The sequence below is a fragment of the Anabrus simplex genome, chromosome 1 (assembly GCF_040414725.1).
Source record: "Anabrus simplex isolate iqAnaSimp1 chromosome 1, ASM4041472v1, whole genome shotgun sequence".
Taxonomy (NCBI): Eukaryota; Metazoa; Arthropoda; class Insecta; order Orthoptera; family Tettigoniidae; genus Anabrus; species Anabrus simplex.
The window spans coordinates 159,192,815-159,216,120 of NC_090265.1; the positions used below are offsets into that span (position 1 = coordinate 159,192,815).

At 39.3% G+C, this 23,306-nt stretch overlaps 1 protein-coding gene across 1 annotated transcript in view; it reads left to right on the forward strand.

Moving 5' to 3' along the window:
- spn-E (spindle E) overlaps positions 1 to 23,306 on the forward strand; it is a 323,333-nt gene that overhangs the window by 33,620 nt on the left and 266,407 nt on the right. Inside the window, exons 4-6 of the mRNA XM_067157868.2 lie at positions 375 to 596; positions 19,542 to 19,745; positions 22,463 to 22,639. Coding sequence (XP_067013969.2) covers positions 375 to 596; positions 19,542 to 19,745; positions 22,463 to 22,639 — 603 coding nt within the window. The remainder of the gene's footprint in view (positions 1 to 374; positions 597 to 19,541; positions 19,746 to 22,462; positions 22,640 to 23,306) is intronic.

Below are 23,306 nucleotides of genomic sequence, written 5' to 3' on the forward strand. Positions count from 1 at the left end.
TCTGCCCTGGCCAGCATATTCTGCGGACATGAACATAGTTGGTCCTCCCGACACTGTCAGCTCGATTCCCTGGAGCTCGCTATAACTTGACCTTGTGGAGCACTGGGCCTGCGGGCTTACCGAGGTACACGATTGTATGCTTGTGCCGGAGAGGCAGCAAAATTACAGCAAAGCTCTGAGGCTTGTGCTTGCAGGGATAGGCAAAGGCCTGGGCTTGTGCTCATCTCTAGTTTTTAAATTTGTTTAAAATGTGACTTGATGTTTTTGGAGTATTGTGCCCCTGCACAATGTATTCAGCATTTTCAGTATCATTGTAATGCACGTTTCAGATTGTAACCAGGTAGTATATGTTACGTCACTGTGTTTACTTGCAGATTATATCGATGATTGAAGCTAACCAGGTGACTGTAATCAAAGGTGCTACGGGTTGTGGAAAAACTACTCAGGTTCCACAGTATATCCTAGATTCGTGCTATGAGCGTGGTGCTCCTTGTAACATAATCGTCACTCAGCCAAGGAGGATTGCTGCTATAACGGTTGCTAAAAGAGTGTGTGCAGAACGCAAATGGCCTCTTGGCTCTTTAGTTGGGTACCAGGTAAGAACAGAAATGCTTGTTAGTTTTTGATAATGTATTAATGATAAAAGTTGAGATACAGTATATCATGCACCAGACTTCATATACATTTTTAATACTTTTAAAGCTATAAACTGCCTGTACAATGTTAGGTATTTAATGTCCTCTTCATAATATTTGTTTCTGGTAGTTCAGAAACATACTGTTTTATAGTGTGTCATTGTTATTATTTGCGGGTTATCATTATCCTTAAAAGTGATATTACTACTTGGAGAGGTGACGGGCTCTCACCACTATTATTTAATTGTGCTCTAGAAATGGTGTTGAGGGAATGGTTTAGGAAATGTCCCCCAAAAATAAAGATTGGCCGAAAAATCAAAACAAATTGCGTGGATTTTGCCGATGATTTAGCATTACTAGCAGTGGACACACAAAAAAAAAAACCAGATATCAGAACTTCAAAACATTGCAAATAAAATATCATTTGAAAAAACAGAATTATGGCCCAAAAACCAACACAACTAAAAGAAGTTACTATAAATGGTAATAAAGTCAAATTAGTAAAAAAATCTTGGAGAAGTAATAACACATAACCTAAATGAAAAAATCTCAATCTAAACAAGAGCAAATAGTTTAGCTAAAGCACAAATATTAACATGGGATATCTACAAAAAGAAATGTATCAATAAATGCAAAAATAAAACACAGTTTTAACACTAGAAGCTATATATGCAGCAGAAACACTTTTTCATCTGTATAAACAATCAAAGACTGACAGACTTCAAAAAATTGAAAGAAGGATTGGAAGAACCTGCATCAACAAAAAATACCAGAAAGATGGACAACGGTGGATAATACCTAACAAAGTTGTGTACAAAGAGCTAGAACCCATTACAGATACTATGCGTAAGAGGAGACTGGGATTCTTTGGACATATCATGAGGATGCAGGATTCGAGACTTCTGAAACAACTAGTACAACACAATATCGTCTCAAAAAATACCACAACAGGATGTAAATGGATCAGAGAAGTAAGAGAGGATCTGAAGGAAATAGGCCTTACAACGGATGACACCACAAATAAGATAAAATTGAATACAAAACACGAAAGCGGACAAAGGGAACACTACCGTAATCGTGGACAAAAGTGACTATATAAATAAAGCACAAACTTTTTTTTTTACAGAAAACAACTTCATAACCTCTAAAAAAGATCCAAGTAATAAAATACAGACAGACCTAAAAACCATAATTAAGAACGTTTCATTTTTGTTTAATGACCTTGAAAAATCCAAAAATGATTATTATGAATTTGAAGCTTCCCACAGCAAAAGCGCTACCCAAGATCCACAAAGCCGACATCCCCATAAGACCTATCATCAATTTCAGAAATAGTCCGACCTATGAGGCATCTTGGTTCATTCACAAAATCCTCAGATCACACTACTGTTTTCAAGCGAATACATCAGTAAAGAATTTCATAGAATTTTGCAATAAAATTAAACACTTCAATTTATCCAAACACCACACTCTTCATTCATTTGATAGTACTAACATGTATGCTAATGTGCCCATTAACAGTGTTACCGTGTTTTTGTGGTAGTTAGAGGTGAAAGAAGGTGCGGGGTGGTGAACAGGTCTCAAGCTACGAAAGTAAAATTAATTTAAAATTTAACAAGGTTATATTTTCTTTTCAAACTCAGAAATAACAAGAATGGCAGGTACAGAGTAGCAAGGCAACAACGAGCAACAATAGTATTTACAGGTTTTGGGCTTCGGGCCCCGAACTTCCAATTCTCGAGCAGTTAGCCCGAATTTACATGTACATAAGGTTTAGCAAAGGGGCAGAAAACCCTAATCATGCCCAGGAGCACTTGCTCCGAATTACACAGTAATACCTCCTAGAGGCACGCAGAAACAAATTGCAAAAGAGCGATCCGCTCTCAAAGTTTTAAGCCTATCACAAGGCCACACCTAACTCTACTTTCAAGCTGTCCTCTAAGGACGTAAGCACAGGGGTAAAATACCCAACCTACTGAGGTCTATTAAGCGATAAAAGGATAATTACATGACCTCTAAAATAACAATTTGAGAGGAGGCGATCTGCACTCCTAATGTATTTGTTTCAAAACCTAATTTGGCTCTAGGCCACTGATGCAAGGGCTAATCCCATACTAAAGAGGTGACTTTAGAAAGAAACAAATTTACATAATGTTAAGGAAGAATAGGTTGAGAAAATAAGTTCACCTCAAAACAATATGAGTGGGAGCTCGAGAGGGTTAAGCACTCTCTATCCCAATATGTAGTTTAAAAGATAGAATAGATACAAGTTTCTTTACATTTTAAGGAAGGTTACATAATGGAAAAACTTCGGACCCGCCCCGAGAGTTAAACTGCTGAGCAAGCAAGAAAAGAAGTAATTAATCGGCCATTACCTGGGTGTAGAACTGCTCCCCGAAGAAAGAGGCGCTTCCCGCCCCCTGCTATGTACTTTACACACTGAACGATGGTACTGAAGTGGCGCAGAGACCCTAAAATCAGCAGTTTATATACTCTCGCGGAAAGTTCGAGGCGTTTTAGGAAGGAAAACACCCGCCCACAATCTTTTATTGGTGGTTAAAGAAAACCCCTACACAAGATGAAGAAGAAACACATCATTGGTGGAAAATTAATTTAAGAAATTCGGGATTGGCTAAATTCAAAACAAGGGGAAAGAAAGGGTTAATATTGCCAACTTAAACAATGACTGAAGGAAATTTAGCAAAGAACAAACTTTTGAAATTAAATTTTCTCCAAAAAAAAAAAAAAAAAAAAACCCAGTTCTTTCACTCCGCACTAGGGTGCACTATTGTTGATCTTCAGTAGTGTCTTCTAGAAGAGAAAGTTCACACTTCTTACTACAAGCAAAACAAAAATACGTCGAAAATGACACAGTTCAAAAACTCCAAAATTTCCAGGTAGTGACATCTTCTGAGAAAGTAGAAAATTAATACCGTAGATAAAGTTCAGACTTCCTCCAGCAGATGAGTTTCAACTGGCGCAAATTTTAAATAAGCGGCGTGGAGGTGTACCGCCCGGTACAGACCTCCCCCCCCCCAAAGGTTCCTCCAGGGGTGACACATGAAATTTGTTTGAAAACAAGGTCCAAGTTATGATGTGGATATGAAGATTGATTGCAGAAGCATTTATCGAAATGGCTGAAATTTAGTTTGATTCAGTTTCAAAATTTCTTGTAGTAACAGCGGAAGTACTGTCTTAATGTTTGTAGAGGGTTGAATTGAGAAGGAAAACTTTAGTTTTAAAGTTGAGGAAAAATTTTCTAAGTCCACCAGATATTGTTGTTGAATTCTCAGGTATAGTAATTGCTGATCGTAATTGTCCATGTAGTTAATTAAATTGGATGGCCAGACCGGCCGCCGCAGCTTGTGTCCAGAGGAGGCCGCTCGGACCCCTCAAGTACCCTGAGATACCGCTCGCCTGCACTATGAGAGGAGTAGAGGTGTTGAAGCACGCCGCGCCCGCGGTGAACATATACAGGCTGCGGGCCAGTAGCAGGTCGTGCGCCGCACATCAGCCTTGGCCGGGAGGAGGGCTCCGGCTCGCCGTGCACATGTCGTCCTCGCTGGGGAAGAGGGGGCCCTTCCTCTATCCCAGTCGCAGCACGGCGCCGCGCGGCTGCGGGGGCACTGAAACATTAAAGCTAGGCGGCAGAATTGTTGGACCATCATCATTTTTGAGGGCACAGGCTTTGTGGAGAGGTTGAGGGGCCAGCGGCGTGCAGAAATTCCTTTCAGATGCGAGCCACTGTGTGTAGTGGAGCAGGAGACGGGAGCGTGGTAATGGCCGTGGCAAGGATAGGATGGCAGTTTAACCGTGCGGGGAAGGTTTACAAAAAACTTACATATGAAACAAAATATTATAGAAGGGGCAGAATGCCTTAAAAGTGAAAACTAAAAAAAAATATAACCTTCATATTCCTTTCACGATTATATGAAGCAAGTTAACCCAGAAATTACACCGGTTTCACCTGTGACAGGTGAACCCTAAATATCCTCTCGGTGGCTGGATTGCTTAATAATAATGTGACCGGCGTAAGGAAATCTAGAATGATACACGGCCCATGAAATCTGGGGGCAAGTCTCCCGCGGGAACAAAATTCTTGACCATCACCTGGTCACCTACCTTCAAATGGGTGGGTCTCCGTCCACGATCATATCTTTCCCTAACCTTTTCATGAGAGACTTTAAGATTGGCTTTAGCCTTCTTCCAAAGATCTTTAATATTATCCGGATCTATTGTCTCGGGTAGAATGTCACTCAGAGACCAGAGGTTAGAGAGCGGCGTGTTGGGAACGAACTTGAACATCAAAGAAGCTGGAGTAAACTTGTGAGATTCATGAACCGCCAAATTCAAAGCAAAAGCTAACCAATGCAGGGACGTGTCCCACCTGGAATGATCTTCATGATGATAGGCAATAAGCGCGGACCTGAGATTACGATTACCCCGTTCAGCCAGAGATGGTTGAGGGTAATAAGCAGAAGTAGTTACATGAGAGATGGACAAGTCAAAACAGAATTTACGAAAAAGATTTGATGTGAACGCCTTAGCATTATCAGACACAATATATTGGCACGGACCAAAAGAAGCAAAAATAGAATTTAGGCAAGTAATGGTGGACTGAGCGGTAGCCAGCTTAGTCGGAAATAACCAGGAAAATCTAGTAAAGCCATCTACGCATACAAAGATAAACTTGTTAGCATTTCCCTTAGACTGGGGGAAGGGTCCTACATAATCAATATACAGGCGTTCCATGGGGCGCGACGCTTGATGAGAAGACAAAAGGCCTACCTTGGTGGACATGGTTGGTTTACTAAGCAAACAGGATTTACAAGCCTTCACTAGTTCACGGATTTCACCGTCCATACCTTTCCAGATGAACATTTCACGAATCTTCTCACGAGTTTTGAAGATCATAGGTACAAGAACAGCTGGAACGACAACTTTCATCATCTTATCATGCCTCGATGGGCAACATAGAACACCATTCCTCAGAACATAAGGGACAACATGTTCCCCAGAAGAAAGGGTTTCCATTATCGGAGCCAGCGTCGGATCTTCACGTTGGTATTTCTCGATATCCCTAAAGATCATGGGAGCATCTGTTAAGATGGCATTAACATCAGATAGCATGGACTCGGGAGGAGATGAACTATCGACCGGTTCATGATTCTCAACATCGTTGGAAAACATACGGCTGAGTCCATCAGCGACAACATTTTCGGTACCTCTGATATGCCTGACATCGAATTGGAAGGCAGAAATACGGATGGCCCAACGGGCTATACGACCAGTACGACGCGGCCTACCTAAGACCCAGCTTAAGGCTTGATTATCTGTCTCCAGGTCGAATTTGACATGTTCAAGATAGAGACAGAACTTTTCTAAGGCAAATAAGACTGCCAAACCTTCGAGCTCATAGATAGAATACTTGGCTTCTTGAGCCGACAAGGTCCTAGATGCATAGGCGATGGGTCGCCTCCCTAGTTCAGTCTCTTGAAGAAGGACTGCAGCTACTGCTGACGACGACGCGTCGGTTTGGACAATGAATTTCTTCGAGAAATCAGGCATAGCAAGTACAGGGGCATTACAGAGAGCTAATTTAAGATCCTCAAAAGCGGCTTGTTGAGAAGGTCCCCACTCGAATTTGATGCCTTTCCTACGAAGAAGGTTCAAGGGCGCCGCTCTATTAGCAAAGTTAGGAATGAACTTCCTGAAGAAATTCACCATTCCAATGAACCTGGCGATACCTTTGATGTCCTTAGGTGGTTTAAAATCACGGATGGCCTGTGTTCTCGAATGATCGACTGCTACACCATCAGGTGACACAATATGCCCTAGGAATGACATAGAGGGCTTAGCAAAGGCAACCTTGGACAACTTGACAGTTAACCCAGCCTTACGAAGGCGATCGAGAACTTCTCGCAGATGATCTAGATGTTCTTCAAAAGTCTCTGAAAATACGACGACATCATCCATGTAGTGGTACAAGTACTCAAATTTGATGTCGGAGAAGACCCTATCTAGCAGCCTAGTGAGTACAGCTGCTCCCGTGGGGAGCCCGAAAGGCACGCGGTTGTATTCATATAAGTTCCAGTCCGTGGCAAACGCTGTAAGATGTTTAGACTCTTCGGCAAGGGGAATTTGATTATAGGCCTGATTCAAGTCCAAGATAGTAAAGAACTTGGCCTTACGAAACCATGAAAAACAAGAATGAAGGTCGGGAAGGGGCACAGATTGTAACACCACCTTCCGATTGAGAGCCCTATAATCAATGACAGGCCTGAAGCCCCCCTGGGGTTTCGGGACTAGAAAAATAGGCGACGAATACGCCGACTTAGAGGGCCTAATAATACCATCCTTCAACATCTGATCGATGATTTTTTTCAGAGCCTTCATTTTAGGTGGAGATAGCCTATAAGGTGGAAAACGGACAGGAATCGAATCCGTGACCTCAATTTTGTATTCGATAAGGTCAGTAACACCAAGAGTATCAGAGAACACCTCTGGAAATGACTGACATAATTTACGAATACTATCAGCCTGCTCCTCAGGTAGATGTCTAAGGTCTAATAACATCTCATCCTGGGTAGGCGAAATAGATGAACATGATACAGAATTACACTTTAACAAGGGAATTTTACAATTGGACGCAAATTTGAATGTGCACGACCTACTCTGAAGATCGAGCACAAGACCAGTGTAAGAAATGAAGTCGGCTCCCAATATAATGGGGCAAGACAAGTGCTTAGTCACAAACAATTTGATTTTCCATGTAAATTTAAAAATACGAATTTTGACATTTACAGAACCTAGGATTTCCAATGGGGATGAATTAGCCGAAACATATTGAACAGGAGATGAGATATAGTCAGGTAGTTTACAAACAGATTTCAATTTTGAATACCATTGGTCCGAAATAATTGAACAAACACTGCCTGAATCTAATAGAGCTGTTATAGGCTCGTTATTTAACTCAATCTTAAGAAAAGGAACAGGTGCGGGGGTATCCGCCGCAATCCTAAGACATTCTTTGGGGCATTCGAAAGATGAATCTGAAGATAGAACATTTCCTGAATTTTCGACCTGTTTACCAGGGGCTGAGCCTCGGGAAGAGGGATTAGTCGACTCAGCCGAAGCCACTAGTCATTTTTTATTATTGGCATTGGTGGAGTTTGCACCAGAAGTTGAGCAGGAGGGGGTGCTATTTGAATTTGGGCAATTTTTGGCGATATGTGAGAAAGCCCCACATTTAAAACAGCCTTGTGATGAACCAGCCCCATTCCTTGTCCCACTCGACTTGATCAGTGGACACTTATTGCGCAGATGGTCGGGCGACCCGCAAGCATAACATTTACGGGGTGTGACTGGTCGGCGAGGAGGAGGCCGAAGATTACTAAAAGAGGGAGGGGGTTCTTTCGCGACACGCAAAGAGTCGGCGTATCTAACTCCTTCCGCTGAGACGGCCAATGCTTCAAGTTCAGAGAAGGTTTGCGGGCACGCCGCGAAACACAAATATAACCTATAGGATGTTGAAATTCCTTCTACAATAGCCTGTACAATCTGATCTTCAGGAAAATGAAGGGCAAACACCCTAGTATAGAATTTAATATCTTGGATGAAGTCTGCTAAGTTTTCATCCAAACGCTGTACACGATAATAGTACTTCTGAATAAGGGAGGACCTGGCCCTAGCCGGGATGAAGTTAGCTAGCAAGTGGGCGTGGAAATCCTCAATAGATGATTGCTCGGCAATGGCTCCTACTATTTTGTCTGAGAGAATACCAATTGCATAGGGATAGATGATTTGCAAAATCTGACATGGGGACAGAGAAAACACAAGGGCATGATACTGAAATTCAACTAAAAATCTTAAAAATGAAATTACGTCACTGGTGGTATTAACGGAAAACTTAGAGATACCTCTGAGCAACATTGCCAATGGATGAGGCAAGCTGCTAAACCCGGGTGACATAGTAGGTAAAGGTTTCAGTGGCAAGGAAGTTAATTCAGAACGTATATTATTCAACGATGCACGGCGTTCAGACTCGTTGTCCAATGGGGCAGAGATAGTTTGAGCAGCAACGGTTATCCTATTGGCTTCCCCCTTAGGAGGCTCTTCCTCGCTACCTACATTTATCGTGGTGGGTTGATCAATTTTGGGAGGAACTTCCCCAGTTAACAATTGAGTGACCTTGCTAGATAATTCAGAAATACTCTCAAGCAACGTACTAGCTTCCTTCCTCTGAACGTCATTCAACTTCAGAGACAACAGATCGTTAACTCTATTTGGAAAATGATATAGCCTGGCTTGCACACGCTTAATTTGATTAGGAGAAGGATCATTTTCGTCAAAAAAACTAACTACCGATGCTAGCCCAGTAGTATTCTCGGTGATCGTGGAAAGAGAGTCGTCAATTTCTTTCTCTCCCAAATTGGGGATGGAAATGGGCAAATCAAGGGACTCTCTAAGCTTGTTGGTGTCTATCGCAACCGTGCCTCCAGATTGCACATTTCTGATAGTTAACTCATAGATCAACTCCTCTTTGCGCAAATAGTTAAGATGGAGAACATCGCGAGGGCCGGGCATGATGACAGAACAATTTTGAAAAACTCAAAAAATTCCAGCAACTGAGAAAATGGTTAGAGTTCGGAACAAAACAATGTTTAGCCGTCAAAAGGGGCTAAATTGAGACCCATTCAACCACGCTCTGCTACCACTTGTTACCGTGTTTTTGTGGTAGTTAGAGGTGAAAGAAGGTGCGGGGTGGTGAACAGGTCTCAAGCTACGAAAGTAAAATTAATTTAAAATTTAACAAGGTTATATTTTCTTTTCAAACTCAGAAATAACAAGAATGGCAGGTACAGAGTAGCAAGGCAACAAAGAGCAACAATAGTATTTACAGGTTTTGGGCTTCGGGCCCCGAACTTCCAATTCTCGAGCAGTTAGCCCGAAGTTACATGTACATAAGGTTTAGCAAAGGGGCAGAAAACCCCAATCATGCCCAGGAGCACTTGCTCCGAATTACACAGTAATACCTCCTAGAGGCACGCAGAAACAAATTGCAAAAGAGCGATCCGCTCTCAAAGTTTTAAGCCTATCACAAGGCCACACCTAACTCTACTTTCAAGCTGTCCTCTAAGGACGTAAGCACAGGGGTAAAATACCCAACCTACTGAGGTCTATTAAGCGATAAAAGGATAATTACATGACCTCTAAAATAACAATTTGAGAGGAGGCGATCTGCACTCCTAATGTATTTGTTTCAAAACCTAATTTGGCTCTAGGCCACTGATGCAAGGGCTAATCCCATACTAAAGAGGTGACTTTAGAAAGAAACAAATTTACATAATGTTAAGGAAGAATAGGTTGAGAAAATAAGTTCACCTCAAAACAATATGAGTGGGAGCTCGAGAGGGTTAAGCACTCTCTATCCCAATATGTAGTTTAAAAGATAGAATAGATACAAGTTTCTTTACATTTTAAGGAAGGTTACATAATGGAAAAACTTCGGACCCGCCCCGAGAGTTAAACTGCTGAGCAAGCAAGAAAAGAAGTAATTAATCGGCCATTACCTTGGTGTAGAACTGCTCCCCGAAGAAAGAGGCGCTTCCCGCCCCCTGCTATGTACTTTACACACTGAACGATGGTACTGAAGTGGCGCAGAGACCCTAAAATCAGCAGTTTATATACTCTCGCGGAAAGTTCGAGGCGTTTTAGGAAGGAAAACACCTGCCCACAATCTTTTATTGGTGGTTAAAGAAAACCCCTACACAAAATGAAGAAGAAACACATCATTGGTGGAAAATTAATTTAAGAAATTCGGGATTGGCTAAATTCAAAACAAGGGGAAAGAAAGGGTTAATATTGCCAACTTAAACAATGACTGAAGGAAATTTAGCAAAGAACAAACTTTTGAAATTAAATTTTCTCCAAAAAAAAAAAAAAAACCAGTTCTTTCACTCCGCACTAGGGTGCACTATTGTTGATCTTCAGTAGTGTCCTCTAGAAGAGAAAGTTCACACTTCTTACTACAAGCAAAACAAAAATACGTCAAAAATGACACAGTTCAAAAACTCCAAAATTTCCAGGTAGTGACATCTTCTGAGAAAGTAGAAAATTAATACCGTAGATAAAGTTCAGACTTCCTCCAGCAGACGAGTTTCAACTGGCGCAAATTTTAAATAAGCGGCGTGGAGGTGTACCGCCCGGTACAAACAGCATCGTACATTTGATCAAAAACAATCTTTCCAAATTCAGCAATTTAAGTATAGGTGAAATAGATGGATTTATTTGGATTCTGAAGTTTACATTGAATATTTTCTTCACTTTCAATAATGTCATTTACCAACAGATAGGTCTTCCCATGGGCACCAGCTTCAGGGATCCTTGGGGATATTTACATTGAACATTTAGAACATTCTCGCATCATTGGTGAGATTAACAGCATTCAACACTGGACATGCTTTGTAGACAACACGTTTGTTATTTTAGACTCCCGTATTGCGAACAGCAACACAGTACTTGAATCTGTCAACTCCATTGACTCACATATAAAATTCACCATAGTCACAAAACAATAATGCCTTCAATTACCTGATCTTAAGCATTATGCACAACTGCAACAACACTTTATCCTTTAATATATACAGGAAACCCACCCACGCCAACAAAACCTTCCAGCAAACTTCCGTGCACCCAGACATACATAGGAAAGCAGCTTACAATAGCATGGTACTCGGAGCATTAACTGTTCCTTTAACTCGCAAGAATTACAAAAAAGAAATTAATACTATTTACAATATTGCAGAACACAACAGTTTCAGTAGAACCTTCATCGGCAGATTCAATAGATACAAGAGCAGACCCAAGACTACCGTAGATAAAGATTCTGCTCCTAAAGAAAAGTTTTCCACATTCACTTTCAATAATAGCAGCATTTACCAAATTTCTAATATTTTTAAAAAACACAACATCAAAATAGCGTTTAGAACCTCCCACAACAACTCCAAACTCATTTTCGGTCCACACACTGTCAACAATAACAATGACAAAATTAATAATAGGTATTTGAATTCCAGAGTTTACAAATTAGAATGCCAATCCTGTAATTCCAGCTATGAAATGAAATGGCATATGGCTTTTAGTGCCAGGAGTGTCCGAGGACAAGTTCGGCTCGCCAGATGCAGGTCTTTCGATTTGACGCCGGTAGGCGACCTGCGCATCGTGATGAGGATGAAATGATGATGAAGACGACGCCTCCGTGCCAGCGAAATTAACCAATTAAGGTTAACATTCCCGACCCTGCTGGGAATCAAACCCGGGACCCCTGTGACCAAAGGCCAGCACGCTAACCATTTAGCCATGGAACCAGACATTCCAGCTGTGAGGTCAGACAGGCCGCAATTTTGTCATAAGATACACCAAACATCGCAACGCTTTCAAATATCCGTTTTTCAGCTATGAGTGAACATCATAGAGCATTCAGCCACGGATACACATCAATAGATAAGATCTTGCATTACGAGCAAAAAGGCACCTTACTCAATGTTCTCCAGAGCATCCACATTGATTTAGATCAGTTTATGAACCCCTCTCACTATTTAAATGAAATCAGTGAAAAAACAAACATTCTACTGGAAACATTAATTCCATATATTCGTCAGAACTCTATAATAAAAACAAACCCCATCTCCATCTCTCCAACTCACTACCACTACCCCCCCCCCCCCTTCTCCCCACCAGCCCAGCACCCCCCCCCCCCCCTCTTCCTCCTCCGCTCCTCCCATAGACTCGATTGTACGAACGGGACCGTTAACTTTGAGAAGGCCAGGCCGGTTCAAGAGGACAACCACCTTTTAAGTACGGTAAGTTTAACGTTTTCTTCATACCCATTTTACCCTTTTTACTTATCGGCCCAAGTTTTTCACACAACCTCGTATTTTCCATTACAGATTGGAATTTCATTGACGGTTTCCACTATGGTCACTTACAGTTTACCATTCATCTGTTACTTCTCTAACACAGCTTCTCAATTTCGTCGCTGCCCTCCTGACCATTTAAAATAAGGCAAACACACCTAGCCAACTTTGGGAATAATCTTCGAGAACGGAACCGCTAAATTGAGAAAAAGTTGGGAATGCTCTTCTAAAATTTTTAATTGATCAGCGTTTTTCCATCACTTATCACATACATTTCACCTGGCACGTTGTCTCCTCTCAAACTTGGTTTTTCATTCATTTATTTAGCTTCCATAGACTGTACAATTACATATTTTGAAATATGTCAACAGTATAGGAGTTGTCAAGTGATTTCCTAATACTAACAATAATATATGCACAACAATGAACATTTTGAAAAAGAAGAAAAACAGAAACACCAAATACCTCAATGTTAGGACAGCACATCTTAATTTTTTAAAATAATATTAATAACCAATATTTACAAGACAAAATAAAAATATATTGGTGTGGTGTTATAAATATGAACATAGTCAATGTGACATTAACATATTTTTAAGGCTATTAAGAAAGTTTACAAGTTAATAAGTAGTAGCATCATTACCAGCACTTCATCATGTATTCTTCTGTACTGTAGAAGCAGCTACTCAGCAGGAGATTTTTTTAAAGCTGTGGTAAATGAACTGATGGGACTAATATCTTTAATCTTACTTGGAAGCTTATTATACAATCTGATTCCAGCAGAGTCTACATGTCTCAAGGCAATGGTTTTACTCTTGTGCTCGATAAAAATATTATTTCTTGTTCGCGTCTGGTAATTGTGATTGTCAAAATTCTTTCTGAAGTGATCAATATTTTTTTTTCACGTGTAGAATGCATTGCATGATGTATATGCTTGGTACTGGGAGTATCCTTAGTCTCTTAAATAATGGTTTGCAATGATCTAACCTGTTACGTCTCAATATAATTCTGATAGCTCGTTTCTGTATTCAAAAAATAACATCAAGATTTTATTTGTAGCAGACCCAGAGTCCAATAGCATAAGTGATGACTGAATGGAAATATCCAAAATATGCTATTCTAACATATTCTTCACTACAACTATTAGACAAAATCTTTAAGGCAAAACAAACAGAACTCAGAGACTTCCCTATTTTTTTTAATATGACAATCCCATCTTAATTTTTCATCTATATGGACACCTAAAAATTTTGTGGTCAACGTATTTTCAATTGCATTTGCATTTAATATAAGGTTGTGTTTTTTGCAGTTTTGTCATGATAGTTAGATGCCTTGAATTCCATGTATTGGGTCTTTTTAAAGTTCAATGTTAATTTGTTTTTCCTGAACCATGATTCTAACCTAGACAGGACTGTATTTTCTATAGTTTCTATAGACGTAGGGTCAGGAGTATTAATAATTATGTTTGTATCATTAGTATACAGAATTGCTGTTTCTACTTGATTATTGTGAGGAAGATCATTCACATAGATCAAGAAAAGAACAGGCCCCAAAATACTACCCTGCAGAATACCTAAGTCTCTGCTTTTTACCTGAGAGTGATATGTCTCATTATGCCCTTTACTGTTACAATGTGTAATTTCAACAAACTGGGATCGTTTATCCAGGTATGATCTAAACCAGTCATTAACAATTCCTCTAACTCCAATCTGATATAATTTTTGCAACAATATTTCATGATCAATAGTATCAAATGTCTTTGAAAGGTCAAGAAATAGTCCTATCACAATTTCATCATTATCAAGACCATTTACGACCAACTGTGTAAAATGTGATAAAGCAGACAAAGTACTTCTGCCAGCTCTGAAGCTTTTCCGCTCCCCTCCTAGCTGTTCGTGGGATGGTGTTTCTACAAAGGCAGACTCTTAGCCTGAATTTTCAACACAGTGATTTCGTCATGGTTTTTAATTGTTATCAAACTAAAATTTTTTTATCGCAAGATGTATTGAATTAGGATACACTCAATTTTTTACCTTTGTAAAAAGATTTTTTTGCTAGGGGCTTTACGTCGCACCGACACAGATAGGTCTTATGGCGACGATGGGATAGGAAAGGCCTAGGAGTTGGAAGGAAGCGGCTGTGGCCTTAAAGTACAGCCCCAGCATTTGCCTGGTGCGAAAATGGGAAACCACGGAAAACCATTTTCAGGGCTGCCGATAGTGGGATTCAAACCTACTATCTCCCGGATGCAAGCTCACAGCCGCGCGCCTCTACGCGCACTGCCAACTCGCCCGGTGAAAAAAAAAGAATTAGTCTAAGAGGTCCGCAGTCTCACTTTTAGCACTTACTGTTTCGTTTCTGTCTGTTATCTCTTATTTTATTTTCCTCTTAGGGTTAGCACATTTTTTGAATTCAATTATGTTTTATATTAACCCTTTTGTATCAGTGAGTTATTTATTGCTCCATCTAGTGATGTAAATATTGTATATTTTTATTTTCATTTCCATCTGTCTCTTTTGTTTTTCATTTGTTCCTTCATTATGTTTTTAGCACATTTTTAGCTTGTATTATGTAGATTACTTTAAACCCCTCTTATTTCACTGAAGATGGTTCAAACGAGTCGAAACATTTTTGAATTTAATTGCTTCATCTAATGATGTAATTATGTTTTGTATTGAATTAGGAGGATACATTTTTTTTCCTCTGTAAAGTAATATAGTCTCACACACGGTTACAAGTTTTATTCTTACATTAATAGACGCTGAGGCTCTATTGTCAGCAATCACTCCATGAATTATTATATTAGATTCATCTCATAAATTAACCATTTAATCAACATCACATAATTCCTATCTCATTGCTATCTTGCTGATTTGTCTCGTATCTTCCTCGGTCCATTTTTCTCTTTGTTATAATATCTGGGAGCACATTCTTCCATCTAGTATCTCATCATCCCTGCTATTTATTGGCGTAGTACAACACCTCTTTTTGTTATTCTCTCAGTATTTATCAACATAGGCAAGAGCTCTAATTCATCAATTCATAATTACATGTTGTTTTCTATGCCTTTAAGACTAATTTCATTTATTCTTCACGATGTGGCCATTCCAGGCTCTATCTTCTTATTTCACCTGTTAATTACATTCGGGGATATCACATTATGCTCATGATCGCATTATTACTACCTCTCACTTGGACCTCATAATCGTCCGCATCTCAAAAACTGTTGTCTCCTGCAAGCTAGCAATGACTTTTATTTTTTACCAAGGCGGGCATTACTCCTTTTGTCCTCAAAACATTATTGCCTACATAATAGATTTCGGTTCTACTAATCCTATTCGCGGATAATGCCAAATCTATTTAAATTCTGAAATAGGATAATTATCATAATCATCGAAGGATACAGTATTATACTTCATTATTTAATGATTATATGCTACCTCAGCTGAATTTATTATCCGCTCAAAAATATAAATTTCATAATTATTATCACTTCAATAATTTGTTTACCTCGAGTCGGTTATTTATTTGTCATAGACATAGATTATCACTGTGACCAAATATAACAGAGTACACGCTACTAACCAAGATATCTTATATTTTACTAACTTGCACTGACATTTACTTCATCTCTTACTGAAAATGAAAACGTACACCTGTTTTCCAGTCGTTGACCGGGTCAGGGATATAATGAATGAATCATATATAGGCTATTAGTACGATGGGGTTGCCAGTCCCATAGTGATTTAGGAATGACTGATAGATGCTATGAAATGAGAATGGAGAGTGTTGCTGGAATGAAAGATGACAGGGAAAACCAGAGTACCCGGAGAAAAACTTGTCCCGCCTCCGCTTTGTCCAGCACAAATCTCACATGGGCTGACCAGGATTTGAACTATGGTATCCAGTGGTGAGAGGCCGACGCGCTGTCGTCTGAGCCATGGAGGCTTCCCTTATCTCTTACTACTACTACTACTACTACTACTACTACTACTACTACTATTATTATTATTATTATTGTTATTATTGTGCTAACTTTCCTTCGAACAAATGATAATCATGATGATTTTTAGAGACATTGGATATCTCAAGATTACAAGCACAAATATGAAAATTTCACATGCACACACGTGCGCACGTGCACACACAAACACACACACAGCCCCTGTGTGTTTGATCTTATTCACGATACGAGCTTACAACATTCAAATTCCAATTGTAAAATTTGACTGCTCCAATCTCTCTAATGGACTCTATTCATTATATAAATTGCATGATTATTATTATTATTATTATTATTATTATTAATATTAGGCACGTGAATTCAAATTTTACCTTATAACTAATCTGTATCATTCTAACCTACACGGACAGCGCTCTGCTCACAGTCATATCAATTACAAAGCTAATTATTCAACATTTTCTTTACCTTATTGCTGCTACTGCATTCTATAGGCCCACACTTTCATAGCGAAGTTACTCCATGGTAGACATCGTAGTCACGTGATACACGTAACGCACACGGATTGAGTACATTTTAAATGCACAGATTACATGCATTAACTTCTTTCATGTTTCTGGATGCTTATCCTATGGTACAGATTTACTTACAAAAAAATGTTTGCAATTAAATTATGATCTGAGTTTGTATCTGGAATAAATTGATTCCTCTAATCCACATTGTTCTCTGCCGATCAGCTGTTCAAACTTCTGCTTCCTCTAGTCGCTTTCCCGTTTCTTGTCAATTGTTTGTAAACAGGATTCTAGGTCAACTACCTCGTCCTCGACTAGCCTCTCCGGAACGTCCTTGGCCGCCTTCGCCTGCCGTTATCTGAATTCCTATTCTCCACCAGACTTTCAAGTTACTGCAACAGACTTCGGGAGCCAAGTAGTGTTTGATGACATCAAAATCATTGATTTTTCTAAAACTTTTGTGCCAGTGGAGTTCGTGCAGCTGGTTGAACAAATCGGTGGGAAACATGAACTCTTACCACATTCCAGGTTAAGAAAGTATTTTAAAACATCAACTTTTGTATTTGTATGGCATTACATGATTTCAATTTGTATCTGGAATAAATTTATTCCTCTAATCCACATTGTTCTCTACTGATCAGCTGTTCAAACTTCTGCCTACAGATTTTAGGAAATCATTTTATTTTGGGCTCTTTATGGTGTATAAATGTGATGTACTCATGGGCACAAACAGTGTATGTTGTTTCTCTCAAAATGATATTGAACAAAAGGGTAGGATTTTCTATTTGCATTTAGATTTATAAAGAACCAACATTTTAAGCTAATCACCCCACTGATAAGTTAAAAATTGAGGCTTCTACAGATTTTTTTACATAGGAAGGAAAAAACTCAGCACAGAAGTACCAGTCAACTGGTAACTCAGCACTTGAAAGGTAAATATGGATCATGAACATGATAATGATGAATTTTATATTGTATGGGACTATAACATACTGTAAAAGAAACCCCACATTTAACATGTGTGTTCGCGACAGACTGAAAAGCTTTTAAGTTATATTTACGAAGGTTGATCAGATATAAACTAAATTTTTGTTCCTGAACATCAACAGTTGGTAAAACTGGCCCCGCGCTTCTGGTATGCTTAGAGGGGACCGTTAAGAGTGGGGAGAGCATGCTGTTATATATTTCCCACCGCTTCGTCAGTAACGCTCATGGTGTAAGAGCAACAGGTGCAACCCTCCACTGCGCAATGCGTTTTTATAAAATTTCTTGCTCGTGAAAGAGTACAGCAGCGGAAATTTGCCAGAGATTGACTGCACAGTTTGTTGATCAAACATTGTCAAGGATTTGTGTGTTTGTCTGGCATAAAAATTTCAAGGAAGGACGAGAACGTGTGCAAAATCAGCAACATGATCGTCGGACCAGCATTACAGACGAAAATATTAGTACGTGTAAAGACATTGACGATGATTGACGGGCATGGGCGACGCACTGTCAGTGCTTCTTACTACTGCGAGCTGTTAGGGTTGCATATCGCTGCAAAAGATGAGACCAACCGATTTGACAGGTCATCCTCCTCCACGATAATGCGCAGCCCCATATTGCAGCTCTGTATCCAAGCTGCAGGAAATGCACTGGACTACACTTAATCATACTCCTTACAATCCGGGTTTATCACCCTGCGATTTCCATTTGTCGGACCACTTAAAGAAGCTCTAGGAGGGCAACGATTTGAAGATGACAAGAGTGTGGAAGACTTCGTGCGCAACTGGCTGGTGACATGATGCTGTTCTTTTTGTGATGAGGGCATCAAAAAGCTGCCCATTGCTGGGACAAATGAATTTCCAAAGCAGGAAACTATGTGGAAAAATAAATTGTAATTGCCTTGTGTTTTTCAACAAATGGATTTACTTAAAAAAATAAAATTCTGTTTATATTTGATCTCCCCTCGTAACTGAGTTGACCCTGGAAAGTATGGCTTCCTTCTTAACAAATTAACAAATCAAGATTGTAATCCCTGACCCAGCCAGAAATCGAACCGTGTACCCCTTGATCCAAAGGCCAGCATGCTAACCATTTAGCCATGGAGCCGGACAAAGATATGATAGTATTTCTGAGCCTACTGTCCAACACACTCTCGTATATGTTCAGAATATAGCATTACAGTCGAATTGGCCAAAATTTAGTCGCAGACATCATCCTTCCTTTCCAAATTGGTTAGGTTGTACTGGTTGTTTACACATGGGGAGGCTTGTTCTCTGGTAAGACCTGGTTAAAAAGAGAGCCTAAAGAACTGTACTCGAGACACACCTAGCATCTTTTAAATTTCAGCCAGTATAAGTAATGTATGTATGAATGACTTTAGTCAAGCCAATGTCAGAGATATGTTGAAGCTCTAAAATTTGTGTTTCTTTTATTCATATACATTGTCATTATTTATCCTGTTTATTTATTTTGTTGGATGTGGTACATCGCAATGCAAATTCTCACTTCTAATGTTTTTTGATGTTTCTAGGTTGGTTTGAATATCAAAACCTCTGAAGATACTAGGATGACATTCTGTACCACTGGGGTTTTGCTCCAGAAGTTGATTAGCATGAAAAATATGAATTGCTATACACATGTTATTCTGGATGAAGTACATGAGCGTGATCAAGAAACTGATTTTGCACTTCTAGTTGTGCGGAAGTTGCTACGTTCAAATTCAAATGGTGTCAAGGTAAAAGCTTAACAGTATTAGTGTTCTCCAGACATTTAGATTCCATTGTAGCAAGTAATTTTCTGTTTGTTGTTTCCATCGTTGTCTGTTTTTTAACACAGTATTTGTCATGCAGAATATAGTTACATCATTGGTGACATGGAGTAATTTGTATACCAAAGATTTGCAGGGTATCACGTGTGAAAGAAAGTTTTTTTTACTGACTTTCAATGACTTAAAGAACAAAAGCATAAGTGTCAAACTAAAAACAGTTGAACGGAAACAATATACTATATCGGACACACAAAGGGCTTCCAGGTTGGAGAGGATGAGAAAGTTCTGGGAGAAGAAAAAGAAGAAATTAACTCAAATGTATTGATTTAAGTGCTCCAATGTGGGCGTAAAATATGTAAATAATAAATAATAATAATAATAAAATGGCAAGATGTGTAGAAGTAAAAACAATGAACAGACGAGTGACTGTGGACAAAAACGATTTGCAATGAATCTGTATTCCTGAAAGTAGTACACAGAAAGGTTTTTATGTCTAGGACCATTGAAATTTTACTGTTGCACATGTTTTGTGAATTGCATAGGCCTTTGTGATTTTTCAGTTAAATATGAAGGATTATCCACACTATGTGAAATCTAAAAAAACATGAAGTCTATGGATGCATTGAAGGGCAATGCAAGCTTCTACAAAAAATGACAATAATAGTGTTACATGGTCTGAATATTATTTCTCATGTTTCTTGGTTGGCATAACCTTTCCTTATCTACAGCAGACACTGCCACTATAGCCAACCACTTTGTATGTTGGCATCTCTGTATAGATATCAGCGATCACCTCACATCCTACAGTCTCTCTTTATGAGGGCACAGGGCTTGAAACTTAGAGAGAAAACGGAGGTTACAAGTTTGTGTGGTATGCCTGCAGGAAGATTTGTCTCTGAAAAATGAATGCTTTGAAATTATTGTTATTAGGAATAACACTGCTCCTAAATCGAAGTCACTAGTGTTAGTTTGCACATTTTCCATTAGAGATCAGGATGAGCTAGACTGGGGTGCTGCATATGGCTGTCTTGATTTCTTGAAATGCAATCTCTTCGTTGCTAGTGCATTGGAATGGTCGGTCATTATGTAGCATGTCTGCGAGTGGAGTCACCTTCTCTTCAAAATGAGAGATGAAGCTACTGTACCAGCTGCTCAAGCTGAGGATTTGATGTACTTGTTGCTTGTTTTGAGGGCATTCTACTTCTTCAGTAGCCCGATTCTTTTCTGATTGTCCTTTGGAACACTCCACTGTCAAAGCATGGCCAAGGTATTCTACTTAAGGCTGTGCAAAGTGACACTTCATCAGCTGGCAGGTCAACCTGTGAATCTTCAGTCGATCGAGCACTTTAGTCAGATGCATAAGGCGTTCTTGGATGTTCTCACTGCAAATCAGGCTCTTGTTGAAATATACTTAGCAGAAATTTCCAATGTATCCTGACAGTAGCTTATCTATTAGTCACATAAATGTGGCTGGTGCATTCTTCAGTCCAATTGGCATGACTATAAATATGAAGAGTGGTGGTGGTGATTATTGTTTTAAGAGGAAGTACAACTAGGCAACCATCCTCTATATAACACTAATCAGAGGGAAAAATGGAAGGGATCCGACACTTCGAAAAATGAATGTATCGGTCAAAGGAAGACAAGGGTCCGAAGGGCGTGAAAATGAAAGACTCCCTAGGCCTCCATACGTAATACCGTCAGGGTCTGAAAAGAACAAGAGTTGACCAAGGGAGGTCGGATAGGATAGATGAAAGGGAGGAGCCTGGCACAAGTAAGTGGAAGCAATGCCAGGACTCAGCTAAGGGCCCCGTGGTCGCCAACCCACGCTCCAAAGTTCAGAGCCCCTGGGGCCCCTTTTAGTCGTCTCTTACGACAGGCAGGGGATACTGCGGGTGTTATTCTACCACCCCCACCCACAGGGGGATAAATATGAAGAAGCTTCTTGGTGTTATGAAAGCGGTCATCAGTCTGGATGTTTCTTCTACTCCAATTTGTCAGTATCTTGAATTAAGATGTTGCATGGTGAAAACCTTGCAATGCAAAATGCAACTCAACTGTTACAGAATAATTATAAATTACTACCTTCAGTAGTAATAAGGGAGAAATAGGTTGCTCCCTTAGAACAAAAGGTACGTGGCAGCAGGTATAGTGATACTTGCAGGTTAAATAATGTATTTTTTCATGGCTTCAGGTGATGTTTCTGCTTCCCAGTCTCATTGGGGCAGGTGGGCATCAACATTCTTCCAAAAGGGGTTGCTGGAGTTTATAAGTTAAAAATAAAGATTTGGAAAATCTCACAAAGGGAAAAGAAAGAAAAAGAAAGAAGAAAAACACCACCTGGTGTCTGCATGTGATAAGACAACTAGACATCTGGTACCTTTGTTTACTCTTTCCTTTGAGGCAACATTAAAATAAAAAAATAAAAAGGAATATGTGGGTGATATTATATGTATGGTTTTGTTATATCTTCTTAGTCTTATTCTTTTCTTCGTATTATTATTATTATTATTATTATTATTATTATTATTTTCTTGAAACATGTAAGAATCATTTTTTGATAGTTGCCTATAAAACTCTTAATGTTATGATAAAGCATGTATACATTTGAGTTTGTTTTTTGTAGTTTTAGGACAAGCTTTGAAATTTTATGGATTGTTATTTTTGTTTTGGCTTTGTTCCAGGTGATCCTCATGTCAGCAACATTCAATATCAATAGATTCTGTAACTATTTTTCTCAGCCATTGAGACAGGGTAAATGGGTACCTGCACCGTACATTGATTTAGAAACTGGAAAAAACAAACGAGGACAATTCATGATTCACAAGTATTACTTGTGTCAGCTTGAGAGTCTAGGTGAAGTAAGTATTACATGTAAATTATGAAAACCTTTTCACTATATTCTAGGGAGATGGTCATCGGAAAGTCTGAAAGTTGACCCATTGAGTACTAACATTGATTATACGAATGCTGAAGTGCTACAAGAAGTGCCAGCATTGATATAATCAATGCTTCATTGAAGTTGTTTTTTCAGTATATGTTAGATGACACTCGTATTCTTTTTTTCCAAATTATAGGAACATTGAGCTTCCTAATTTTGCAATTTGGAAGTGTCTGTGGGTAGTTAGCTTTAATGTTTTCTGTTGGAGTTACAGCTGACTGACATACATGGCGGTGTCCTGTTTTACTGTTGGCTCAAATAACAGAAAGTGAACAAACTTCGATGTAAAGAGGAAAAATATTGTAGTTATGTTTCTCATGCAACAAATGCAAGCCCTTCATTGTCATTTGATGACCTAAAACTTTCCAACAGACTGAAAAGGCTGTAAAGTTTGCAATGACGAAACTAAGATACAGACAGTTGCTCTATATGTGCATTGTAAAAAAGGATTATACAGTAAAACTTCGATGCATCGTTTTTCAATGAGGGGGGAAAATTACGATGGATGCGGGAAAACGATAAATGCGGGATAACATAAAAAATTGGGGGAAAGCAAAATAATAAAATATGGTTACTGTATTTGGACA